Genomic DNA, 26,196 nt, shown 5'->3' on the forward strand with positions numbered 1-26,196 from the left:
GCCGGCGAGAGGGAGGGGGCGGTGCGTCCCTCTCCGATAGGCTGGGCGCCTCGCCGGTAGGCGGGGTGGCGGGGCCCGGGCCCCGGGGCGGGCCGGGTTGGGTTGCACGGTGCGGCGCGGCGGTAGGGTCTGTCGCTGTGGGGAGGCAGGAAAATGGCGCTGACGCAGGGGACCAAGCGGAAAGTCTGCTATTACTACGACGGTGAGGGGCTACGGGGCAATCGACGGGGGCGACCACGGGGATCGCAGGGTCGGGGGATGGGGGGTCCCGAGGCGGGGGGAGGGGATGAGGGGGCAGCGGGGGTGGGGGAGGGGAGAGCAGTGGGGGGGGGGTAATGGGGATAACTGGGAGGTAATGGGGGTCACTGGGGACGGGGGGTGAGGGGTTGGCTGGGGGAGGGTAGTGGTGGGTCGTTGGAGGACATGGGGGGTGGGAGCTGCTCTAAGATGGGGTTAAGGGTAGTGAGGGGTCACTGGGAAATGGGGGGGCTGGGGGGCTGCCCTGAGAGTGGTGAGAGGGGTAATGGGGGTCACTGGGGGGCAGGGAGCAATAGGACATATATATGGGGCAGGATTATGGCGGGAGTGCAGCGGGGTTGGGAATGGGGGACACTGGGGGGCATGGGAGGGATATGGGGGAGCAGTGGGGAGGAAGAGGGAAGAGTGGGGGGGAAGATGGGGAGCAGGGCTGGTGGGAGAGGAGGGTACGATGGGGACTTTGGAAAGGCTGTGGAGGGGCCAGGAGGGATGCCAGGAGGCTTTGGGAGCCTCTCTGGGAGGCTGCAGGAGGGTTCTGGGAGGATGGGGACACTGGGGAGGGGCTGGGGGACACTGGGGAGGGGCTGGGGGACACTGGGGAGGTGCTGGGGAACACTGGGGAGGTGCTGGGACACTGGGGAGGTGCTGTGGGACAGAACAGGCTGCGGGAGGTGAAACCTGGAGCTGCGTTGGGAGGAAGAGTCACTCCTGGAGCTCCCGCGTTGCTGTCAGGCAGGGGACAGAGCCCAAGGTGTTGGGAGCCAGAGCGGCTGCATGGCTGTTTGTGGGGAGTTCCTGTGTGTAGGAGCATTGTTTAGTTCTGGCTCTGAACTTGACTGGATTATGGACTGGATTTATTTTTTTTTTCCTTTTTATGAGGCTGGGGAAGCGCTGATTTGGGCTCTATAGTCATCCCATGGGCGTAGGGAAGTAATGGGGTGGTCGAGCTGGCCAAATCCCAGGTTGGGTGCCTTGTGCGACTTCCCTGCTTCTACCCCGTAATCCTGTGGGAGAAATCACAGTTGCTCACATCCCCCTCCTCTTTGGAGGGGCGACTTGGTGCCCTGGTGATGGGCGAGCTCATTTTTAATATAGTCTGTGATCACTCTCGGTGAAAGGTACCATTCAATTATCTATTTCGTCTTGGTTTTTAGGCTGTGAAATAAAATAAAAACTTTTTCTTGCTACTTTTCCCTCTAAATGGGTGTGTTCAGTGCTCAAGCGGTAAAATATAGTTTTAAAAACTGCTGTATGTGCCAGGCATATAGCGAAGGCTTTTATTTCTCTAGAAAGGTAACTCTAAGCAGTAGATTTGTAAGTCATAATGACAGTTCTGCAGGGGCTGTGACTCAGACAGTGTCTTTGGGAGGGCAGGGCGAGGAGGAGTCTGGATCAGGGCTCTGGGTGCAGCAAAACTGAGCCCAATTTCACCACTCAAGCGATCCCTGTGCAGCACCTGTCATTTCAAAAGGGGATGATGGAGCCCGGGCCCTAAACTGCCTGGTTTAAACTTGCAGGGGTTCCAGGATGCCGTATGTGCGCACACGCCTGGATGTTGAAAGAGAATGGTCTCTATGTCCAAACTTATCCCTGTCCTTAGAATATAATGCATTCACAAAGCAGCTTGTCAGTTTGAGAACAAGCTAGAGTCTTTAAAAGCACACCAGGATGTCTTAAATATGAAATAAGCAATCGTTTTGTTTGAAAATGCTATGCAGAAAAGCCGTCCTTGTAGTCTTCATTGCAAGGTAGCTGCATGAAGTCAGCGTTACTCTTGTCGATAGCTGATTTACTCTGGTGAGGATTTAGTGCCTTGTTTCCCCCGTCTTTTCGAGCGGCTGGCAAACACTCACAGCGTGTTGGGGCTGAAAGTGCATTTATTGCTGGGAAAGGCAAAACCTGCAGTTGTGGGAGGCCGGTTTGGTGGGGTCTTTTATTTTCCACACAGGGAGCTTAGAGCAGCACAATCTGGGGCAGTAACTCCCTGAAAGGAGGTCCCTGGCTGCTGTTTGGGATGGTGTGTGGGTCTCTTCCTCCAGCCACAGATTTCAGATGGGAAGGGTCTGGGTGGGTTGCAGAGGTTGGGGAAAAGGTAATCAGGTATCAAAAGGATCCTTCATGGAAATCCTGAGGGTGTGTGCAAGGCTTTGAACTTCTTTATTAGCTCCCCATGCAGGGACTTGCAGCCCAGGGTGCAACGATGGTGATTTCTCAAAGCTTCCTGTAGTTTTGTGCTTGTATTTTCTAGATGCGGTCTTGAGCATCTCTTACTGAGGTCCCTAAAGCTTGATGTAACCTGATTTTACTGTAGGGATAGTTCCCCCAGTAAAATCCCCATTTCACTGTTGTGCCATGGACAGGTAAACTCCATCAGCAGAATCGTTGGGGTGTAGGTTTTGCACCGTTTGCATCTACTTTGACTGAAAATAGGGTCGTGTCCGCAGGAGGGAAGTCTGCAGCCGTGTGCTGCGAGGAAGCAGTAGTTTCTCCTGAATGTTAAGCTCAGTGATGAAATATTAATACTGAGTCACCAGCCAGACCGGATTGGGTCTCCTGCTTCCTAAGCTGATGGGGAGTTCAACTACATGAACAACTTGGTCTGGTTTCCCGAGAAAACGAGGCTTACGTGCTGCTGCTGCTGCTGAGTCGGTGCCTCTCGCAGCCAAATCAGGCAGGAGGCAGAAATCTGAAAGTTAGATTTCTCTGAGTTTCATGAAAATAAGTACCCTGGGAGAAGAAAAACCCACCTTAGGTTGCGGTGCTGACCGTGGGAGAGCGCAGCACGAGCTCAGCTTTTGCTGGGTAGGGGAAAATCCGCGTGGGGAGATGTTTGCACGAAGGTAACTTCATTAACGCTGGTGCTCATCAGGTGCGTCTGTGTGGGTGTGCGGTTGGTAGGGACTGCGATTTTTTGGAATGATTTCAAGCAATAATAACAACGGGTGAAAATGATCGAGAAGCTGTAAAATTACAGCTGTGCTGGTGGTGGCTTATTGACAGAATTAGCTGCTTTGTATCTCATTTCTGTTGGGTAAATAGTAAAAAACTGAGGCGAAGAGGCTACGTGCTGCGTCCGATGAGTCACTGTCTGAGCCGGGATTAAACCTGCGTCCTCTTGGCCTGTGGGTTTCTGCTCGGAGGGTGGTTGTGTTGCTGGTGAGCTCTGTAAATGTGAGATCCCGAACCGCCTGGAGAGGACACTGCAGAGCTGGAGACACGGAGCCCAGAGCTCCTGCCTAAGAAAGCTGGAGCTCCCCCTTCTTAACTCGGGACTATACCTGGAATCCCTTCCCCAGAACCAGCATTACAACATTCCCTGTCTGACCATACCCTGATTTCCAAATATCTGTCTTATTTATAGGGATAAACTTTTCTAAATCCGTGGAGACACTTGTGACCCTATCCCCTGTGAACAGATGTCCGGATAAAATGATCAGCTCTGATTCTCTTTGAAGGAATTTGGAGCTTTTCCTGCTGTAACAAAATCCTTTCTGCTCCCAGGTGATGTTGGAAACTACTATTATGGCCAAGGACACCCAATGAAACCTCACAGGATCCGGATGACCCACAACCTGCTGCTGAACTACGGCCTCTACAGGAAGATGGAGATATATGTAAGTATAGAACTGGTCATGGAGAAAAACATCTATGAAGGATCTTACTTTATTTGTCAGGGTTTTAATTTTGACGCTTCAGACTCATTTTTGCTGTTGATGAGCCCAAGAGAAAAGGAAAACACGACCAGTTGTGCTGACGTATTTCTGTTTTCTTCTGGTTGCTTGTAGTGAGATGTTCTTTGCTTCAGATAACCTGTGGAGACTGAAAAATTGCCTTTCTCCTTGTAACTTAAATACTTCTTTGTCTAGATAAGTAATACACTCCAGTGTCTGGTAATGGCATTTTTGCCTTTGAAAATGAGTGTCTCTTGGTTAATGCTGCTGGTTTGAGGCTTTTTGCTGTAAATCTGAGGAATAATCTGAGCTGGGAAGTGGGAATGGTGGAGGTGTGTTGAAAACAAGCCTTGCTCTTTTTTTCCCTTGCAGCGCCCTCACAAGGCAAACGCAGAAGAAATGACCAAGTACCACAGTGATGACTACATAAAATTTCTGAGGTCTATTCGCCCAGATAACATGTCCGAGTACAGCAAGCAGATGCAGAGATGTAAGATACGCGTGTAGTTCCTGCCAGTGTTAAAATGTGTGGTTCTGGGGAATCATAGGCCAACTTTAGAGCTTTGTGATAAAAAGAGTAGGAAGAGCCATGGGAAATGGTCTTCCTTCTGACTTCGTTTTGGATTTTTCTGGTAAATCCAGCGTTTTAAAAACGGGTTCAGATGATTCAACTACTCCATTTTTGAGCTGCTTATGTGTTATTGCTTATATTTAACCAGAGGTATTGAGGTGGGAAAGGGTGGTGTAATTTAAACAAACAAAATGCCCTCAACTCACCAATTGTCCAAAACCTGCAGTAATGCTGAAGGATTTTCAGGACAGTGGCAGTTTGGAAGTGGGGAAGGGTTGAGATGCACAATGACACCTGCCCACTTTGTGTTCGAATGGTTTATTTTGTGACCCAGTCTCTTCATCTGACCTCTCCAGTCCATGGAAAGACTCTCGAATGGTGGCTTTAATGCTATAGAAACCTTTTTTTGATCTCTCTGCAACTCTGAGCTGACGTTCTTTGGCAATGGCTGCGGCAAACGAGGTTCTAGCAAGTATAGATGAATACGGGGGAAGGCTCAAGGTTTATTTAAACAGTATTTTGGTCTTGCAGAAAAAAAATTGTTGGCCCATGGGGTTAATTTATATGGAGTGAGTGTTATATCCAATTTAGAAGAAATATGGGCCTCGAGTCTGAAGTAGAGACACTTGGAAGTCTGGTGTGAGCTGAAGGGGACAGATGTTAAGGTACAAGCACACGGGTAATGTGCTTCATGAGTAATATGCATTGAAAGATTTCCCACAGTAAATGATATGCCCTAATATACCAAATGACATATATCAAAGTACATATTTACACAAACTGAACTGTTTACCCCTGAAGCAGATATGGCTCATAAACGCCCACTCTGGTAGTCACTGTTTCTCTGCTGTACTTCATGGAACTATTTTTACCCGAAGGAGACAAAATATTAAAATGAATCTGAAACATGCAGAGGCCAGAGCTTTTCTTGGGAAGACCCATCTGTAACCCAAAGGGCAAGAGGTTTAATTTGGTGTCATGGGAAGGATGCAGGATGCGGTGATTTGAAGTCTCCTCTCTTCCAGCCACCTCTTTGAGTTCATTATTCAAACTCGGCCCATTTCCATGCCCTGCTGAAACAATTGGAAAGTGGGAACAATCATTTCCTTCTGGGTCTCCTGCTGGGTGTTGTCCTTGTAGAGATCTCTGTCCTGAACTGGGACCATTCAGACTCCCTGATCACACAGGCTTTGTGGACACTGTGCACTGACCAGTTTCTAGTGCTGTTTGTGCCCTTCTCACAGCAGAAAACATTACAGAAATACAGATTATCTTTTTGCTTGTTTGTAAAAAGCAGGTGTTGCAACATCTAGATTAAAAACGCATCTTTTGTTACTGTTTTTGCTGTTAATCTTGAAACTGTTACAGTAGAAATTTATCCAGACCAAAACCACTGCTGAGAACAAAAACTGACTGTTCCACGTGAAGTAAATGTACAAAGTGTAACAGAACAGATATGGACGTAAACTTCTTGTTCGATATGAAGCACTATCTGCCATCTCCCCACGTTCTCCTGGTTGCTTTCTCAGCTCCTCGTCAGCAGGAAACAGGAGCAAAAACCTTTCCTGTGGGGTGTGAAATGGAGCTCGGGGTCGGCTCTGTCATCAGAAACGGCGCTATTTCCCCAAAATGGGGGGTGGCGAGAGGTGCTGGCCCCCGTTTTGCACAACCTGTGGTGACCAGAGCAGAACCTGGTAAATGTGGCGTCTCCAGGAGCGCCGCTGGCGTTGCTTCTAAAATCGTGTGTCGGTATCACGCAGCTCTTACCAACAGCATCTCCTCTCCACCCGCCCATTTTCCAGTGTGACCGGCTGGTTTTGACACCCCCGGCAGCGCAATCGGTACATGATGTGTTGCTCCCCTGGGACCTGCTTTCTCATTTTTATACAAGTCGGGAGCATCCTCAGGTCGATCACATTAACATCTTATTATTTATGCACGGTATTTTGTTGTTTAAAATGTTTAATCGCTTAGCTGGTTACCTTTTAAATCAGCGCGTGGGTATAAGCTTTGCCATTCACTTGTGGCTTTGTCTTACTAACTCTCTTTTAACTCTTTTCCAGTTAACGTTGGGGAAGACTGCCCTGTGTTTGATGGGTTGTTTGAGTTCTGCCAGCTCTCTGCTGGGGGCTCCGTTGGTACGTTCACAAGTCGTGTGTTCTTTTTCTATTCAGCAGATGTACGTCATGTTGTTCTGTCTAGGAAATAAATTGTAGGTGGTGGTGGGGAAGCTCTGTGAACCTATTTCTGATTTCCTTAATAATTAGATCCCGATTTCTTCCCATGTGAGAGTTCACGCCTTGCGTATTGATGGATCCCTCTACATTTGCTAAGTGTATCTTCACTGGTCCGAGATACTTCACTGAATGTGTGCAGGACTCTGTATAACAACATTGCCAGTGATAGAGTTAAAACAAAACCACAGCAGCAACAGGGGTTTAATTAAAAAAAAACAATTTACAGGGCGGGGGAAAAAGGTTGTAAATACCTTGCCCTGGGCAAACATAACCTGGAAAGGATAGAAAAGGGTTACTTTATCTGGTGTTTTTAACAAAAAGCCTCTGTTTGTGGACAAGAGGCAAAACACAACCTGCAAGGTTTCAGTATGCTAACATTTAAAATGCTTTCACTATTTTTGAATACTTTGTTGCAGAAATAGTGGGTATTGCAGAACTGTGTTAACTGTGCATGGGCGGTAGAGCTTTGTGGCTGCTACTCCCACAATGACACCGAGAACTCTTTATTTCCTGTAACACGGTTCGGCAGTACGTACAGATACTGACGGCAGCATTTTTGGAGGTAGCTGCGCTCTCTGGTCCCACGGCGCTGGATTCCACAGAATGTATCATTTGCTTTGATCCTGGGAGACTTGCAAAATTAGCAGAAAGTTTATGAAGGGGCTGGGGGCAGAGAACTTCCTTTGCCTTAATGCATATTCAGTGAATGACCTAAATAGATGTTGGATAAAACCTTTCATTACAATCTTTTGTTCAGGGCGCTGAGGAATCCAGACTTGTCTTCAGCTGTGGGCCCAGCTGGGATGCTCTGGACTCGTTTGTGTAGATTTTGTGCTCTGGGGCAGAAGTAGGAAGCGGTGAAAGGTGCTCGCAGGCAAAGCAGAGGCTGCATTTCTCTGCCTTTTGTTAGTTTGTCGAGACACCCAGTGTTAAACCCTTGGGCTTGTGCTTTGTAAAGTCCCCAAACACCCACACGAGCCATGATGCGATCGCGAGGGGCCAAGTGCTTTACCCCTTGGTCTCTGTCATGGGGCCTTTGCTCTCGTGTTAACGTTTTGTAATTCTTCTCCCAACAGCCAGTGCTGTGAAGCTGAACAAGCAACAGACGGATATTGCTGTGAATTGGGCGGGGGGCCTTCACCACGCTAAAAAATCAGAAGCTTCTGGCTTCTGTTATGTCAACGATATCGTCTTGGCTATCTTGGAGCTCCTAAAGTACGGGCAGTACTATTTACCCCTTTGTGTCCATTCTGCTGCGTTTCCTCTGATTCCTTAGCACTTTCTTTCCAGTCTTCTCTTTTTGTTGCTTTTTTTAAGCTGTGTTTTCCCAGGGGGGCTTAATGAGCTCCCTTTTGGGAGGCAGCACCCTCTCTCCTGAAGGATGGTGGCACCGTGCAGGAGGCAGAAGGCTTGGAGCGTTGTGTGATTGCTCTTAGACCCTTCTCTCTACCACCCACCCTGGAAAAGGGAGCGCAGCTGTAACATCTGACAGCTTTTGGCTCAAGGCAAACCTCAGTGGGAGGCTTGGGCATAAAAATGCAGTCTCTTGGCTGACTCTGAATAAATGGGGCTGAGTCTGCCTTCAAAGAGCAGTCGCAGCAGCAAAAGCCACTTCATTTTCCTCTGCGGTTGCGTTCCATTGCTGACCAAAGCCCATGGCTGTTCTCCGCAGCTCGTTTGCTGGTTGGCTCCAGAGAGCGAGCTGGCTGGGAGCTCTGCAGCCCGGGGCTTAACAGCGATTCCTCGCTCTCCTCCCATCTGCTCTGCTGGTTTCTGCTCTGAAGAAACGCAGTAGTTTGACTCCGTTCTCCTCCTAGGTATCACCAGAGAGTGCTGTATATCGACATTGATATCCACCACGGAGACGGCGTGGAGGAAGCTTTTTATACCACGGACCGCGTCATGACCGTGTCCTTCCATAAGTACGGGGAATACTTCCCAGGAACAGGGGACCTACGGGTGAGGAGGAAGGCTTAGCAGAAAATTACCCTGAAACTTGGTCTTTTCCATCTGTTTGCGGTCATACTAGTTTAACCAAACTCGCTGCTCTCTTGGGTTTTCCTGCTCTCAAAGTGGGATCCTTTTTCTGAGGGCAAAGGTGGTGTTCCTGTGATTGTGGCCTGTACAGTAATAAAACTGAGTCTCTTAGCAGCCTTCTGCTGAGATTACGCTCAGAAAAGTGACTCTGTAGATACTTGCAAGTTATGTTTGGTCACAGAAGCTTTTGTTTGAAAGGTTACGAGGGAGTACTTGTGTGTGTGTTGGTTTATCTTGGTGGCATTTCCTCCTATGAGTCAGTTCTGCCTGGTAATGAATCGCGGTGTTAACTGGCACTCTTTCTAGTCAGATACAGGTGTGGTTCACTCTGTGCCTTCTGACAATGCTGCTCTCGGGGTCGAAAGGTTCTTTACCTTTTTTTTTTAATGTGTTTTTTAGGGGAGTTACCTTTTTCTGATCTAAATTCTCCTGTCTTCCACTTGCGAGCTGCATTTGTTCAGCCCTGCCCAGAGTTTGGCACCGGTGATGTGAACTTGCGTGCAGCTGCAGCATTTTTCCCCATTGCAGCCAATCTGCAGCATAAATGAAATTATTTTTTTTAATAAAACACTTGGGTATGGGAGAGATAATGGAAATGTGAATATGTATGTCTTATTTTAAAGTAAAGATAGATTCCTGCAGTTATGAGACTGCGTGGTCAGCCCACACTGGCATTTTAGGGCTGTTACACTGATGGAATCCCAGACTCCCCTTCCCAATTTGGGGCACAGTTGATGTTCCCTAGTGACTTGTGGTCTCTCCTGTCTTTAATAGGATATTGGTGCAGGCAAAGGCAAGTACTATGCTGTCAACTATCCCCTCCGGGACGGAATCGATGATGAGTCCTACGAAGCGATATTCAAGCCGGTAAGTGAAGACATCTTTGCTGAGTGACTCTTTGTGGATCACGCTTTGTCACTGGGTGGCTCATGGAGCTGTTCTTTGGGGAGAATAATTCCTTTTTCTGCGATACGACCCTTCGCAGGCTGTATTCCTCCCTCACAATCGCAGCCTGTCGTCAGTAAGCTGCTCTTTGTTAGAGCCTCTCTGTTACCAATATCGGGGATCCAGCAGCTGTGGGCACACCAGGGATGTCCTCGTGTCACTTGCTGACATGGGCGTCGCTGTGTTGCTGTGACACTGCCCCACGGAGAGCGTGTAACAACGAGTTTCTTGTTTAGGTGATATCCAAAGTGATGGAGACATTCCAGCCTAGCGCAGTTGTCTTGCAGTGCGGGTCAGACTCTCTGTCAGGTGACAGGCTGGGTTGTTTTAATCTGACCATCAAAGGTAAGAATACCACATGGTGCTGAACCAGCATAACTGATGTAATTTGATTTCATTAAGAAGTTTGTTCCTCTGACCTTTTCCTCCCACTGCTTTCGCTGCAGGTCATGCCAAGTGTGTGGAGTTTGTAAAAAGTTTTAATTTGCCTATGCTGATGCTGGGAGGAGGTGGCTACACGATCCGCAACGTGGCTCGATGCTGGACCTATGAGACTGCCGTGGCTTTGGACACCGAAATTCCCAATGGTAATTCTCCCCTGGAGCCTTTGAAGCAAAACTAAGGGACAACACCACTCCAGTAACAGAGCTCGGGAAATCGTGTTGCTGCGGGATGGGCAGCAACCCTGAGATGTTCCATTGGTTCTTGGTTGTTACTGCAGAAGGGCTTTTGGATGCCCTGATTTGCAGTAGCTGGTTTTATTTGCATTCTAGTCCTGTAGTTCTCCCCTCGAGCAAAAGGTACCCTGAAAACTTTTGTGTTTGCTGGTAGTGTTTAACTGTTAAGCTTTTAACTGCACCGTTGCTAAGTTGTCTGCTTTCATCTGCATTTGGGCTGGGGAAGCTTTGGCCCCTGTGCTTAGGTAAATGCCGTTGTGCTTTCCTGTAGAATTACAGTGCATTTGTGGTATTTTATCACCACTCCAGTGGTAATTTGGTGTTTATTCCTTTTTAACTTGCCTGCAGAGCTTCCATATAATGACTATTTTGAGTACTTTGGCCCGGACTTTAAGCTTCACATCAGTCCCTCGAACATGACTAACCAGAACACCAATGAGTACCTCGAGAAGATTAAGTAAGTGTTTGCTCCTCTTTGTGAGACCGACACCTTGTAGCGGGGGCTTCGCGCTGATGGAGATTTTCCTCTCCTGGCTCTAGGCAACGTCTGTTTGAGAACCTGCGCATGCTGCCGCATGCCCCTGGGGTCCAGATGCAGCCGATTCCTGAGGATGCAGTTCAGGAAGACAGCGGAGACGAAGAGGAAGAAGATCCTGAGAAGCGCATTTCAAGTACGTGCTTGTCTCTGGTGTAGTCGCGTTACCCGGCTGCAGCTCGTGATTGTTGTGAGCCCGTGGGTGCCAAAGCCAAGCGGGATCAGTTAGCTGGGGAAGTAGCTGAGTTACTTTAATTAATAAAGACAGGCAGATGGATACATAACTTAGATAGATCTTAATTCTGGAGTCACACACAGAATCCCAGAATGTCAGGGGTTGGAAGTGACCTGGAAAGCTCATCCAGTGCAATCCCCCCATGGAGCAGGAACACCCAGATGAGGTTACACAGGAAGGTGTCCAGGCGGGTTGGAATGTCTGCAGAGAAGGAGACTCCACAACCTCCCTGGGCAGCCTGGGCCAGGCTCTGCCACCCTCACTGAGAAGAAGTTTCTTCTCAAATTAAGTAGAACCTTTTGTGTTCCAGTTTGAACCCATTACCCCTTGTCCTATCATTGGTTGTCACCGAGAAGAGCCTGGCTCCATCCTCCTGACACTCACCCTTTATAGATCTGTAAACATCAATGAGTCCCCCCTCAGTCTCCCCTTGTCCAGCTCCAGAGCCCCAGCTCCCTCAGCCTTTCCTCACACGGGAGATGCTCCACTCCCTTCAGCATCTTGGTGGCTGCGCTGGACTCTCTCCAGCAGTTCCCTGTCCTGCTGGAACTGAGGGGCCACAACTGGACACAATATTCCAGGTGTGGTCTCCCCAGGGCAGAGCAGAGGGGCAGGAGAACCTCTCTGACCTACTGACCACCCCCTTCTAACCCACCCCAGGTCCCATTGGCTTCCTGGCCACAAGGGCCCAGTGCTGGCTCATGCTCATCCTGCTTCAGTTTGAATCTATCCCCAGCTTTCTGACTGATTTTGTAAAATGCTCAGTGATGCTCAGCAGTGCAGGGCTGATAGATTTCTTTTCCCGTGGAAAACCGACACTTTTGCCAGCTGATTTCCATAATGGGAGAACCTAGGCTTTAATGTGAGAATTTAAACAGTTCCTGTGATGTAGGTGCTATGGCAGAACACAGAGACTGTCGGGTTTGATCCCAAGTTGTTTTCCACAGTGAAGACGCAGGTTTATATCCAGATTGGCTGATGGCCTTTAGATCTGGCAGACAGATTTTCTCGGTAGAGGTTGATTAACCTGCTTACACTGTCAAGTCTACACACTGTGTCTAATCCAAGTCATACATGTGATGGTGGATCTTAGGCAGGAGCAGTTAGGGATGATGAGTTAAAAGATACGGCAAGTAGAAAGATAAAGCGTTTTTATCATGGCCTAATTCTGACTTAACGTAGGCTTGTTAGTTCATTCCAGCGAGTAGATGTTAGTGCTCGGTGTCTCCTGACTTCTAAATCTGCTGAAACAACCTCTTGTTCTCTTTGCATTCAGTCCGCAATTCTGATAAGAGAATATCCTGTGATGAGGAATTCTCCGACTCCGAAGACGAAGGGGAAGGAGGGCGCAAAAATGTCGCCAACTTTAAGAAAGCTAAACGTGTGAAAACAGAAGAGGAGAAGGAGGAGGAGGAGAAGAAAGGTGAGCAGGAGAGCGGGGCCTAGGAGCCCTCCCGGCTCTTTGGAGCTTTGCCCACCAGCTGCTTTCCTACTGCACTAGTGGGTGTCTTTATTTATATATATATTTTTCCCCCTAGATGAGAAAGAAGAGGAAAAACCAAAAGAGGAGAAAGCAGAACCCAAAGGGTGAGTGAGCCCCGTGTCCTGGTGTGGGGATTAAATGGCTGTGCCGTCTGCCCGTGTCCCCGGTGGGATGTTGCACAACTGGAGGGGTTGGAGGAGACACGTGGACCTTGGGGTGGCTTCCCATGGGCTCTTAACGGGAAAAGGTTGCACGTGTCGAAAACCACAAACGATAAAGCGCTGTGAGATCCCTCAGTGAAAAGGGCTTCAAAATACAGTGCCTTGGGTCAGTAACACACCACAAGTTCTAGATGAAGATGGGCGATACAAGCAGCGTTTTTAAAGCCGCAGCTCTGGCTCGTTATTCAAGCTCGGGCACAGCCCAAGTTACTCATTTAAACCAAATTGTCCACTGTTTGCTTCCACAGGGTGAAGGAAGAGACAAAATCCACCTAAGATGGCTGCACCTGGACAGGACGTGTCAGTGCGTAGTTGTCGTAGGTTTAGCTTCTCTGGTTGCCTCCCATTCCACAGGATTTATATTTTATATATGTTTCTGTATATATTTCTATATAAATATATAAATGACTTGAGAACTGTAACTTATTCCTCGCTGCACTCCGCTGGGAGCAGGTAGGGAGGATTCTGCGGAGTCGACAGACCTGCACTGCCCAGATTTGGTGACTGGGACGTTTCACTCTTGCCTTCCGCTGCCTCCTTAGTGTGTCTTTAGAAAAATCACTCCCTTTCTTTGCTCTCTCCTCTCAAATAACCACCCTTGGAAACGAATAATTTAAGTAGAAGTAGTATCTGCATTTCAGGTTAGGTGGAAAGATGGCCATGAATTTTTTTTTGTCTTTCTTATTTTGGATGGGAGAATACAAGTTCCCAAATGAAGCCTGTGAGAGACCGACTATTCCTTTGGTCTTCAGTTTGATTCCACCATGCAAGTAACTGCAAGCTGGTGCCGCTTCTCAGGGTCAAATAGTGCAGTTCTTGAATAGAGTTGGCTACCTCCCTGCAGCAAACTTGTGCAAAGAGACATGAAGCAGCTCAAAATCCAACCCGCAAAGCGCTTTAGTGAATCAGCCCGAGTGCAGAGCCGGAAAACGCAAAGTGAAAAATCACCCTTGTGTGGGGATGAAGGTTTTCCGCGGTCTGGCCGATCCAGCAGCATTAGGCACCTCGGGTACGAGAAGGGATGAAGTGTTTATACCTTTTTTTGTATAGCTGTGCCCCTCTGGGCGAGGGGGAGCGAGTTACTGCCCGTTTGGCCACCTGCTTTGCTTTTCCTGCCCGTTCTGTCCTTTTTCGGCTCCGCTCTGTGTCTGGGGCTCAAACCACTGCAGCAATCCCCACCTTGTCCGAAGGGCAGACCGAGCAGAGCCCCCCGAAACCTCAAAACCACCTCTCTGAGGTTACAAGTCTTTCCAAATCGAATCTTTCCTCTCACGGCCAGTAAACACGGAGAACCTTTCGATCAGCCGTCTGAGCTGTTATCTTCACAAGGGAACAGCAGATGGGGCTCTGTGCGTTTTTCTAACTATTCCTCTCCCCACTCCCACACCATATCCCACACCCCCAGCTCTTTTGTGACCAGAACTGGCTTTTCTTTGGCGTCTCCTTTTCCACAACTGAGTTTTCGCTTGGTGGAAGTTTCGCAGGCAGTTTGGACTCGCTGCTCTCCTTTCTCAGGGGCGTTCCTCTGTCCACCAGAGGGTTTGTACCTCCCACAGGGCGCTGCTGATGGCTTCAACTCTAATAATGCTGCTAATTAACACAGGTTATTTTTTAAATGTTTTATTTTTCTAAATACTTCTCCCTTTTCCACCGTGAGGTTTTTTAGTCTCTTTGAACCTGAGTGACGTGTCACTCCCACTCTTCAGTGTTTGTATGTGAAGCGAGAGAGATCAGTGTATCTTTGTGTCGGGGTCAAGGGGGGGAAACATATTGTGGTTTTTTAAAGATGCTTTTATTTTGAATTTTGAGAATCTTTGTAATAAAAACCAGTACATTTCTATGGGTGGTGTGTTTGTGCTGCTTCCTGCTGAGAGGAGACACTCCAGTGGGGTGGGAGTTTGGGTTTCAGAGCCATCGCTGGAAAAGGGGCATGGTAGGTTGGTCATTATGTTGTAACATAGGACCCAACAACAACAAAATGATGCTTTCCCAAATTCCAGCTGGGTTCTCATCCAGCAGCACTGATGCTAATTGGGGTCAGAGTCAAGCTGACAATTGATAGGAAGCAGCATTCATCTAGAAAAGGAATCATAAGGCATGAAAAGGGAATATCCATGTCCAACAGCAGGAAAATGAGGGGCTGCTTTTCTCTCTTCCAAGGCACATCCCAGGAGAATATGGAGATTGCACAAAGAATTATGAGCAAAGAACCTAAGTGCTTTCTACCTCACATTCAAGTGAGAAACAACATCTTTAATTAAGAGCAGGTTAATTCTGCAACTGAGCAGTGATCACAGCTAAAATGGACACAAAAGGTTCATAAGCCACATCTGCCTTATTCAGTAAAGCAAGAGCTTTGTGTGGCACAGTTGGCTTTCATCGCAGCAATAACCCTCCGGGAAACCCCAGTTGTCCTCAGCAGAGCAGACAATTCAAGCCCTTTCTCTCCTCCTCAAACAAAACCGGAGCCGCGCGGCCCGACGTGCCGCCGCATTCCTGCTCGCGCTGTAAAATGGCTGCCGCGCTGCAGATGCGCCAGCCCGGGGCTCAACGCCTCCCTGCAGCCGCCCTTCCCTTCTGAACTATCTGCAGACCACACCGCTTACATTTTAAATACAGTTTTCTTCTTTTCCCTCAAATGAATAGCAATGAATACACTAATACCTTTTTTTTCTCCACCCGCCAGATGAACAGGGATGAACCCTCCTGCATCTGGAAGGTCGCTCTACTTGCCCACTATCAATAGAAGGATGTGTTAGCCAAAAATCTTAATATTTGACCCATTTCCACCTACCTGCAGGGCCCCAGAAGAGCAGGGCTGGTCCCTGCCCAGCCCGGCCTTGCCAGCAGCTTCAGGGCAAACAAGGGTCCCCTCGCCTCTCTCCATCTGCTTCTTTGCCAGCCCAAACCAGCAGGGACAGGTAATTAGATGGTAATTAGGAGCAGGCCATTAAGTGGAGGGGGAAGTCACCTCTATCCCTGTGCAGATCACAGGAGAAGGACCAGAGGCACCCATTGCACCTTGTCTCTTTGGCACCAAATCTTTGCTCCCAGTGCATCCTCATTGCGCTCTAGCATGTCTTTTCAGGAAAGAGGAGCCAATCCTATTCTAAAGCCATTAAAAACCCCCTTAATTTTAAGAAAAAAAACAAGCTTAAAATGCTATTCTCACCCAGTAGCCCTCCAGGGCACCTCCTTATGAGAAAACACTTCGTCCCCCCCCACCAAGGAAAATAAATGGGTTAGATCTCTAAGAAACCAGGTACAAAGCAGCCAGAGCCCAAGGTTTGTGTGAGAAAGTCCTTTGTGGCCATAGCTCTACATCTGCTGCAAGTCAATTAACTGCGAGCACAGAGCTGGAGTGATTAAATGCAGCAGCTGTTGAACTAAATCAGCAACTGCTGCCTTCCCCAGCCCTGGGCTGGCACCCAGGACAAGAAGGACTCAAGCTCACCTATAAAGGGGTCACCATTTATTCCTTTCAAATGTTACATTAAAGCCCATACAGCTTTTTCTTTTTTTTTTCTCTTTTCTTAGAAGTTAGAAAATTGCAAATCAAGTGTTGTGGGCATTAAAAAAATTATTTACAGAGAAAAAACAATGTTGGCTTCACATTATACAGCTGGCAGGTCCCCTCCCTCCACCCCGCGCCCTAGAAGTTACCCCTTAGAAGCAGAATTAAACACAGCGGACTTACAAGCTTTATGGTTTTAAGCCAATAGTAAGACATTATAAAAAAAACTAACCAGATTAGCTTTTAAACCATTGACTTCTATAAAAAGCACAAAATACTTTAAATGAAGTCAGAACCAGGAATGTAAACTGAGGGGGGGAAACAAAAAGAATCCATTGAACAGTCACTGGGCATCAGAGGCTGCTGGGAGGAGCGTGGGGACAGTCAGACCAGCAGAGACAGAGCGGGATGGGACAGCTGGGTTCTTACAAACTGTAAATTCCAGTTTTGTCCAGGATAGTCTTCCTCCACAGTTTTAAAGGATTCAGGGAAAACTACTCCAAGTTGTGGTGGTGGTGGGAATCCAAACCAGCTTGCTAACGGGTGATCGGGAGGAAATAACTGGAAGGAGGGGTGTTGGTTTTAGAAAGTGGTGTCAGTTCTAGGAGGGCGGGGAGGTGTGTGGGCAAGGCAGCGAGTCCGCGGTGTTACCGGGATGGAGACGATGCCGCAAGAGTCTCAAGTTCGGGCGATGCCAAGTGGGTTCTACTCTTCCTTCTGCTCCAGCGCCGCCGGAGCTGCTGCCGGCTCAGGCCCCGCGGGTTTCGAGGGCTCCTCTGTTTTGGCTGTGTTGTCCCCCTGGTTTTCCCCTGGCTGCTTCTCCTCCTCCTCCTCGCCTCCTCCTGCTTCTCCATCCTCCCTCTTGGGCTCAGCTCCCTCCTGCCCGGCAGGGCTGCCCGGCTCCTCGGGGGGCGCTGAGGGCTCCGTCCCACCAGCAGAACAAGCGGGGTTCTCCTCGCCCTTGGCCTCCGCCTTGCCTTGGTCCTCCATGGGAGAGGACCCAGAGGAGTCCCCGGCTTCTTTCTTGTTCTTCTTAAACGAGATCCCGCTCAGCTTGAAGGATTTCTTGAACGAGAACTTCTTCTTCTTCTTGGGGGTGTCCTTAGGAGCCGCAGCACCTTCGGGTTTGGCGTCCCCCCCTTCGGCGGGGGGAGCGGGCTCGATGGCGTCCCCGCCGCCCGGCTCGCCCTTGTTCTCGTCCTGGGGGGGTTCGGCCGAGCCGTTCCCGTTCAGCGGGGCTGCCTCGCCGCCCGCCTTGGCCGTCATGTCCCCGTTGAGCCTCAAATGGCCATTTTCCTGCGGGGGGGAAGCGGGAGGGAAGTATCGCGTTAGGCACAGGCGGGACCCGGGACCCCCTCCCCAAAGCCCCGCACCCAGCTGAGGAACGGGGGACACCGGGAATTGGGGGAGATGCACCGGGGAGGGGATGCAACGGGCGGGGGAAAACGCACCGACGCGGGGAGGGGGACACCAATGCGCTGCCACCGGGCGGCGCCCGCGCTCCGCTCCCGGTACCGGAGCGAGGCGGCGGCCGGAGCCCCCGCCCGGTGCCGGGAGGGAGCCCGGGGCGCGGCGCGGGCGGTGCCGCATCGCTCGGTGCCCGCCGGGCAGGAGGGTCCCCCCCGGAGCCTCCACCGCCCCTTCCCCACCGAGCTGCGGCCGCCGCCTTTGTCTGTCTGTCTATCCGCCCGCCCGCCCCGACGGGCTCCCCCGGTGTGTCCCCCGGTACTTACCTGCCCGTTGGCCTTGGCGGGCTCGGTGGCGGCGGCGTGGCCGCTCGGCGGGGCTGTGCCCTCCGCCTTGGCCGCCTTGGAGCCCTGGCTGCCCATGGTGCGGCACGTCGGGCCGGACCCCGCCGCGGCGGCTGCCGAGAGGGAGTGGGCTGAGCCCCCCGCCGCCCCGCTTATGAGGCGCGGGAGGGGGCGGGACGCCGGAGACCCCGCCCCGGGGGCGGGGGACGGGGATGGAGCCACCGCCCCGGCGGGGCCGGGGGGTGTTGGTGGTGCGGTTCCCCCGCCCCGGCTGTGCGCCCCCGGAGACCGGGGCAGCCCCCGGTGGGGAAGGGGAGAGGGGAGCTGGCCCCCCCGGTCCCTTCACCCCTGGGAGGGTCCCGTGGTACCGCTCATCCCAACTCCATCACCCCCAGAACAGTCTCATGGTGCAGTTTGCCTCCGTCCGTCACCCCGGGGTACCACTTAGTCACCCCGGCCCCATCACCCTCAGGTCACCCCGGCCCCCGAGGGTCCTGCTGCGGGGACAGGTGGTGCCGTGAGTCACACCCCTCCTCGCTGTGCTCCCTGGCACGCAGGCTGGTTGGTTTTTCCCCCTCTGGGTTTCCTCCTTGCTGCTTTCCCGGAAAGGGAAATCTCAGGAGAAATGAAAATGGGACTAAACCAAAGTGAATGCTAATGCTGGCACTGGACTGCAGCTTCCCCGTGCTCCAGAACCACCGGCCACAGCCTCCCCCAGCGCAGAGCCGGCCCTGGCCATGGGGGACTCGCTCCTGGGGGTTCCTTGGCACCCCGGCACAGCTGATCTCTCTGGAGGGTCCCAAAATCAAGACCCTTGTTGTACCCATCCAAGGCACCAGCATTCCCTGGCCAGCCCGCACCTCAGCGGTGACTGCAGTGGGACATGTAACAAGCACCAGCCCCTGACCCCATGGCCCCAGCACCTTCCAGGGACCCTGCACCCCAGAACTAGGACCAGAACTGGGACCACCCCAGCCCCCAGCTGCGCCGTGGAGCCCGTACAGGATCAAGGCCAGTGTCTCCGAGGGGAAAACAATGTGCCGCTGTGTGCGCTCCGCCAACAAGGTCATGTTTTGTCTCTGTCCTCCCTCCCTCCCCCCCGGCATGCATCATCTCACCCCCTGTTAGAGCGAAATTTCTCTGTTAATTAAAACAGGCGGCATCTTCTTTATTGACTTTTGGTTGCCAGTTGATAAAGCCTCTGAATGGCTGCAGGGCTGCTGCTGGTCCGTCCGCCTGTGCCTTCGGCCATCTGCAAGACCGAGAGTTGCCCAAGTGGCCATCAGGGCTGCAAAGGAGCCGCAAAGGGTGTAGCTGGTTTTAAAGCACATGCTTTTCAGAGCGTAGCGAGGCTGTTTGCTTTGGGAAGACAAACGGTCCAAGTGAGTCCATTAAATCAGTCAGTAAACATGCTCTGTTTTCTGCCACTTGTTCCTGAGTGCAAGCTCCAGCTCAGAGCAAATCCCAGCAGAGCTGCGGCTGGCGAGCCCTTCCCTCGGCCCTAGTAGCCACCTGGTGTTGGGCAATGTCTATTCTTCCTGCCTTCTGGGAGTGATTTACCATCTCTCTGCAGAGGTTCATTTTGTTCCTGATGCCTGGAAAGTCCTCATGCTGCTCCCATCCCATCCCATCCCATCCCATCCCATCCCATCCCATCCCACCCCACCCCACCCCATCCCATCCCATCCCATCCCACCCCATCCCATCCTACCACTGCAATAAGAGCATGTTTTGCCCATGCCAAGCAAACCCAAGCCAGCTCTGGTTTCACAGAACCTGTCCAAGACTGTCCATCCCTGCAGCGTCTCCAAGACGTTCCCATTGTCCTGTGCCAGAGCCACAGAGGAACATCTAAGCTGAGCAGCACCCGTAACCTGCCCCGCATCCACACCATCCCCGCTGTGGGTGCTGTGAGCTAGGAGGGGGCTCTGGGGGTGCAGCCTTTGGGGTGACAGTGGCAGCCCTGCTGTGGCTATGCCTGTTTCTTGTGTTGGGGGTGCAAACATGTACCCCATGCTGGGAACTATGGGGCTTGCTGGGAAAGTGTTTTCTGCAGCCGTGGGCTGGATGAGCCGCTGGGTTTGCTTATCTGGGGGGAGGAAGAAGCTCAGCTGGGACTCCTGCGCTTGTCACCCCCCATCCGCCAGCCCCCGCGCAAAGCCCAGGTCTGTTCCCCCTTTTGCTGGAGGGGAGAAAGTGCTTTACACCCCGCTGCTCCCCGCCACAGCCATCGGCAGGCAGCGCCGGAGTGACGGGAGGCAGATGTGATGTCTCTAAAGGGCAAACTTTAGCATGATTAAACAGGTCAAGATTCAGATCTGCTGGGGGGGCCGCCCCCTGTCTCCATCAGAGGCGACGCAGAAGCCTTGCATGTGGTTTTCCAGCAGCTTTCATCTCCGAGGAATCCCCAGTTGCCACATTTCTCTATGATTCTATGATCCCAGCTTTTCTTGAAAACCCTCTTCTGCAGCGCTGCGTAAGGGATGAGTTTATAAATAGCCACGTTCCCCTGTGGATTCCCGAGCCTGCCTCCTCTTGCCGAGGCCTGGCTCCGCTGCCCATGTCTGTCTGTCCTGCCCGTGCCGATGGCACCCAACCACTGCAAACCGGTGTCACCGCCAGCCCCGCTTGCCCCGGGTCCCATCCCTCCACCACCCCCTCAGGTCCGGCTTCTCCATCCCAGGCATTGGGAAAGGAGCCGGAGCGGGGCAGAGGGTGCTCGGGCTCTGTGTGGACTCTCCCCTGGCTCCCGGCGCTTCAGCTGATGGGGAAGCGATGGGGATTTGCAGGGTGCAGGCGGACGGACAGATTACGGGTCTGTCTGCTCCTCGAGCAGATGGACAGGCAGACAAATCTGTCTGCCTCTCCGCGCGTCGCTCCTGCCTAAAAGGCCTCAGAGATGCAAGCTCTTTGCAGATGTTATTTTCCACTTTCCAGACCTACTTAAACCGCGTGCTGATTATTAATTTATTAGGTGTTAAGCGCTGACAGGCTGCAAGGCAGAGCCAGGGGTTGGAGCGGGACAGGAGGACGCAGCCCCCAGCCCCTTGCCCTGCCCCTGCCACCCGCTGTATTCCCCCAGCCCTTAACGAAGAATTAAAGCAATTATTTATTCATGTATCTGGAGCCATTCACAAGCCTCTGATCGTCTGCTCCAGGATTTTAACCGAGTTAGCGGGGGCCCAACCAGGGCAACCAACAGCGCTGGGAATAAAGCAGAGGGATTTCCATATTGATTTATAAATAGCAAAGGAATTAGCTAATTAGATCTCTCCAGGGAGAGAATTCCAGCAGGGAGAGTGCGGGGCTGGGCTGTGCCATGTGCAGGGATGGACGGTCACGGTTTCTGCCCCTGCGGCAGCTCCGGCATGGGAATGGCCCTTTGCAAACAGCCCTCGGCTAAAAAGAATAGCTGTGGGTTAGGGTCTGGGGTCTGCCTCTGCCGTGCTGCCCGTCCGGCCCGTCCCCAGCCGTGCCCGCTTGTCCCTGTCCCTGTGATGTGGCTCCAGGACGTGGCCACCTGCCCCGTCCCCAGGGCAAGTGATGCTCTGACTGCACAGCCCGCGAGGGGACAGGGTGAAGGGGCTGGGAGCCACCACAGGGGCTGAGTGGGGCTGTTCTCAGCTGCAGAAATCTGCCGAGATTCACGCTGGGGGGATTTCTGTAGGGGACAAGGGATGGCTGGGGCTGGGCAGGTAGGAGGAAGATCAGGGCTGGCGTTGGCCAGAGGGATCTTCCCAGTCGAGGCCCAAGCAGAAGTTGGTGGATGCCGAACCCATTTCTGGCTGTGCCGTCACTCGCCTGCCTGCCGAGTCAGAGCTGGCCAACCCTCTGACATTCGCACCGGGAAAAAGCATCCCAGACCTGAGCAAGGGTCTGCACGGGGCTTTGCTGGGGGTCTCCGTGCCGCCCAAACAGACCTGGTGCCGCAACCCGTGTCCCCGAATCCTTCCTGCCCTGGGAAAGGCTCCAGCCCGGGAGGCTGCGGCGAAGCACTGACTTCCCATAGAAATACACAAAAGGGCCCGTTCTTGTATTTGCCAGAGCCCCGTCATTTTTGGTGGTGAAGATCCCATGGCAACCGGTGCCTTGTGTAACTGTGTTTGCTATTTCTGGGCTTGCTTTTCACTCCGGTAACATCCTCTCCGCATCCCACCGTCCTGCACAGGGGCCAGGACCAGCCCTGCTCTCCCACCCCAGCACCTTTTCCCCCCATTGCCCCTTTCCCTGCTCCGGCCGGGGGCAGAGATTGGCAGCTGGGAGTCACAGCGGAGGAAAGGGAGAGCAATCCCCTGGGTCTCTTATCTCAGAGACCATCTGCCCTTCTTTTCGGCCAGGAGCTGGAGCATTTGCAAACAAAGCCAAGCCCTTTAACCTCAAACCCTCCAACCTCATCAGCAGGGTGGGCTGTTCTGTGCTGCCCATAGGATGGGGATGAGGATGGTGGTGACATGCGAGAAGTCCCGGGTGCCTCCCTATGGGCACAATCCTGGGGGAGTTTCTGCCTGGTGGGGATCAACACCCCTCGGGGAGCCCCCCCATCGCCTTTCCCAGCCCGCTGATCTCTCGCAGCTCCTCCCGGGAGAACAGGAATCCACCGCAATGCCCTTGCCCAGGCAGGATGCTCGTCCCACGCGCCTTATCTCCCACATCCCCGCCATGGGCTGCGTTTCGGTGCTGATAAAGGGCTCCCTGACCCTGAGCAAGCTGTGCACGGCCGGTTCGGTCACATTACAAGAGCAGGACGGCTGCCAGCGAGTGTTCGGAGAGAAAAGGGGCTGCAGCATCCAGTTGGCAGTGGAGATGGGTGGGCGGCCGGGTGCTACCGTGCACCGAGCTCCGCTCCCCGCCACCCCAGCCGGGGCTGCTGGCAGGGTCCCCCAGCCAGGGGCCGAGCAGGAGCATGTTTCAGAGCCTCCTTCCTCATTCAAAGGGAAGTTTATAATGGAAACAAAAGCAATGCTCAGTCCAAGTGGACCTTTTCCCATCCTGTTTCCTCCGGAGCTGCCTGCGGAGGTGCCACTGGAGCGTGTCCTCACGCCACGGCTGGGACACGCGATGGGGAGTCGCACCGGGGGGTCATGAGTGTTTTGAGCATGGGTGTGCAAAATCAGCGTGGGTCCAACCCGTGCACACACACCAGCACGTCCCAGTCTGTGCACGTGTACCCGGTACAGGTCCGGAGAGCATCTCACACATGTGCGGCTGCAATGCTGATCCAAATGATGCCCCTTGGTGGTGTGGCACGGTTAGACCTGTTGGGAATGGCCTCAATTTGTGCCAGGGGAGGTTGAGGTTGGATTTAGGAACAATTTCTTCCCCAAAGAGCTGTGGGGCATTGGAACAGGCTGCCCAGGGCAGTGCTGGAGTCACCATCCCTGGAGGGTTGGACAGACGGACATGAGGTTCTCAGGACATGGGGCAGGGACAGGGGTGGGGGAATGGTTGGACTCCGTGATCTTGGGGGTCTCTTCCAACCAAAATGATTCTGTGATTCGATGATTCTGTGTCTCCACCACCAGCTCCCCGCAGCCCAGCGTGGTGACGCCTTTTGCCTGAGTCCCTGGGGCCAGTGGCAGCCAAACCACCGTGTCCTGGGGCAGCCGGAGCTGCCGGACCCGGGACAGGAAAGCAGCGCTGGGATGCTCTGGGGCAGCAGTCCCCCCCGCAGCGAGCAGCCGGGGATCTATGGGCCTCTTTCTCCCTGCAACTCAATGTGTCTTTTTGTTGCGCTGCTGGATTTTGATGCCTGCGAGCAGGGAGAGACAATACGTCGCATTGTTCCTTTTCAGCAACATCTGACGGGCCCAGGCAGAGAGAGGCCAGTGTGTGCAGAGGAGGGCGGTGGGGGAAGGGACCGGGATGGACGGACGGGCAGCAGGAAAGACGCAGGGACATCCAGGCCTGGATGAAGGGCAGGAGGGATGGGGAATGCTGGAGCGTGCTAGGGGAGGATGCGGAGCTGGTGTGGGGGACGCATTATCTTCTGGTACCCAACCGCTCTGGAAAATCATCCCGGAGAGATGCAGCCCCCCTCATCTTAATGGACTATTAATTAAAAGTTTTGTTAGGAACCCGTAAGTGTTGATACCATTAATCTTTTAATCACTGCGCCCTCCACCAGTAGATCCCAGTTGCTTTGCTGGGGCTGGTAAATCCTGGGGTAAATCCAGGAAACCTCTCTCCCCAAAATCCCATGCAGGTGGGATGGGGCAGGGGCTCAGTCCCCCCCGGGCTGGGTTGCGAGTGGGGATTCAGGACTGGAGCTCGGGGGGGGAATCACGGCTGCGCTGGGATTGCCTGCAACTTTCCATCAGAAATCCCCTCCTGCCCTTATCCCCGGCTGGCCTGGATCGCTTCATTGCCGGGAACAGAATTCCCCTGTGCCTCAGAGCAAAACCGAAAGTGTCCCCAGAGCCACCGGCACTGTGGGTAGGGCTGGGCAGGAACCCAAAACCAGGGCAGCCCAGACACCCCGGTGATGGGCATCGGGGGGCTGCTCCCCTGCTGCTGCGGTTATTGGGGACCACATTCCCCTGCAAACAATCTTGGCACCCCCCGTATGGTGGGGGAGCAGCACCCCCCATGCAGCCCCCGCTCCCCTGTGATGGCTCTTGCTCTCCGTAAAGGTCCTTGGAGGGGACAGCAGCCGGTTACGGTGGGGATGTGTTGGGTGAGGGCTGGCGGTGACCCGGCACAGCGGGGCCCTCCCCGCCCCCACGGCTCGGAGGCTGCAGCGGCAGATGCATTTCGCCCAGACTTGCATGGCCGTAACCATGGCAACGGCTGCGCGGCGGCGGGATGCGGGGGGCTGCGGGGGGCTGCGGGGCTGCGTGGCGAGGCGGAGCTGCAGCGCTGCCCTTGCGCCCCAGATCCGGCTGCACCCCAGGTCTGGCTGCACCCCAAATTTGGGTTCACCCCAATCCCAGCACCAATGCAGGTGCATAACCTAGCGTGTATGTGCTGCTTCGCACACAAGTGTGCAAGCACAGACATGGGTGGCGTCGCGGCTGCACCGATGCACACACCCTCCCGGGGTGATGGTGCTGGGAGGGGCAGAGCGGCGGGGAGCGGCCGGGCAGGGTGGGGACGGAGCCGCTCACCCCTTTATCGGGCTGGGCTGCCATAAAGCCGGGGCTGTTTGCATCCGCTTTGTCTCCGCGTTAACTTTTAACCACGGTGGCTTTTCTTCTTCACTGCCACCATCGCACCCTGCATGTGGTGGCCCTTTTTGGGGACTGTGGTCCCCCCCAGTTTGTTCCCTGCCTGCTCCCTGTGTGCTGGCAGCACGATGGGGACCATCCTGCCTGCATCCCGCTCCTGCCAGCGTCTTGGGTGCCTCCAGCAGTGAATGGTGGATGGGGGCAGAAAGGCCATCACAGCCCCGGGGAATGTGCAGCCCCTGCCATGCCAGGCTGCTGTCTGCCTGCCCGCACCGCTGCCTGCACCGCTGCCTGCACTGCTGCCTGCACTGCTGCCTGCCCCAGCCCCCTCACTGCTGTGATGCAGAGCAGCCGCCAGCCTCGATGGGTTTGGCAGCAAAGCAGCTCAGCTGGAGAAAAGCCTCCAGCGCTGGAGTGACCCACTAACCTTGTTCTTCTTAAAAATGCATGAAATGCAGGCAGCTGCCTACGGGGACTCGCACACGGGCGCTCGCTCGTGTTTTCGGTGCTGCACCCACGCAGCCGGGCTGGGCAGCGGCTGAGCCCGGGGGTGCAATGCTGCAGTCGGTGCCCAGAGTTGGGGGTATCTGCAGGGGGGGCTCTGCTCTCCCTTTGCTGGTGCTGATTGATGCCCCGTGTATCCATGCGTGCCTCAAAGAGCTGCCCCTGCTCTGGCCAGTGCCACCATGGGGTCCCATGGGGGACACAAGGGGGGTGGCAGGATCCCGCTGCCGAGGAAGGTGAGGGGGCTCACCCCATCCCCTGGCTGCCATCACAGCCCTGACCTCATTTCTCTCCAGCTTCTCCATGTCTTTAATACACCCCAGCCAGATGGCTGCGAGCCGGGGGCAGAGGGGGGATGGCGGCTCAGCCCCACGGGGGTCACAGTATTCCTGGT

The 26,196-nt window shown here is 53.2% G+C and overlaps 2 protein-coding genes across 2 annotated transcripts; one reads left to right on the forward strand and one right to left on the reverse strand.

Annotated features, from left to right (window-relative positions):
• The first annotated feature begins 50 nt into the window (after positions 1-50).
• HDAC1 (histone deacetylase 1) lies at positions 51-16,701 on the forward strand. Its single transcript, XM_082071389.1, has 14 exons — positions 51-202; positions 3,760-3,872; positions 4,302-4,419; positions 6,564-6,638; positions 7,814-7,952; positions 8,555-8,696; positions 9,549-9,641; positions 9,956-10,064; positions 10,166-10,306; positions 10,745-10,853; positions 10,937-11,067; positions 12,443-12,589; positions 12,705-12,753; positions 13,119-16,701. Exons 1-14 carry the CDS (start codon positions 154-156, stop codon positions 13,144-13,146), a joined length of 1,443 nt encoding a protein of 480 aa, XP_081927515.1. The 5' UTR covers positions 51-153; the 3' UTR covers positions 13,147-16,701.
• On the reverse strand, positions 16,330-18,274 carry MARCKSL1 (MARCKS like 1). The gene is made up of 2 exons (XM_082071390.1): positions 18,118-18,274; positions 16,330-17,680 (listed from the first exon to the last, which is right to left on the reverse strand). The coding sequence occupies exons 1-2, from the start codon at positions 18,211-18,213 to the stop codon at positions 17,090-17,092; spliced, it is 687 nt and encodes a 228-aa protein (XP_081927516.1). The 5' UTR covers positions 18,214-18,274; the 3' UTR covers positions 16,330-17,089.
• Positions 18,275-26,196: the final 7,922 nt, after the last annotated feature.

This window comes from Streptopelia decaocto (assembly GCF_964273445.1).
Source record: "Streptopelia decaocto genome assembly, chromosome: 23".
Lineage (NCBI taxonomy): Eukaryota > Metazoa > Chordata > Aves > Columbiformes > Columbidae > Streptopelia > Streptopelia decaocto.

Bases quoted from the DNA above. Each gene is read 5' to 3' on its own strand.
- HDAC1 (XM_082071389.1), top strand. From the start codon at position 154: ATGGCGCTGACGCAGGGGACCAAGCGGAAAGTCTGCTATTACTACGAC. The intron at 7,953-8,554 runs GTACGGGCAGTA...TTCTCCTCCTAG, and splicing joins GCTATCTTGGAGCTCCTAAA to GTATCACCAGAGAGTGCTGT. The intron at 11,068-12,442 runs GTACGTGCTTGT...CTTTGCATTCAG, and splicing joins TCCTGAGAAGCGCATTTCAA to TCCGCAATTCTGATAAGAGA.
- MARCKSL1 (XM_082071390.1), bottom strand. From the start codon at position 18,213: ATGGGCAGCCAGGGCTCCAAGGCGGCCAAGGCGGAGGGCACAGCCCCG. The intron at 17,681-18,117 runs GTAAGTACCGGG...TCCCCCCCGCAG, and splicing joins CCGCCAAGGCCAACGGGCAG to GAAAATGGCCATTTGAGGCT.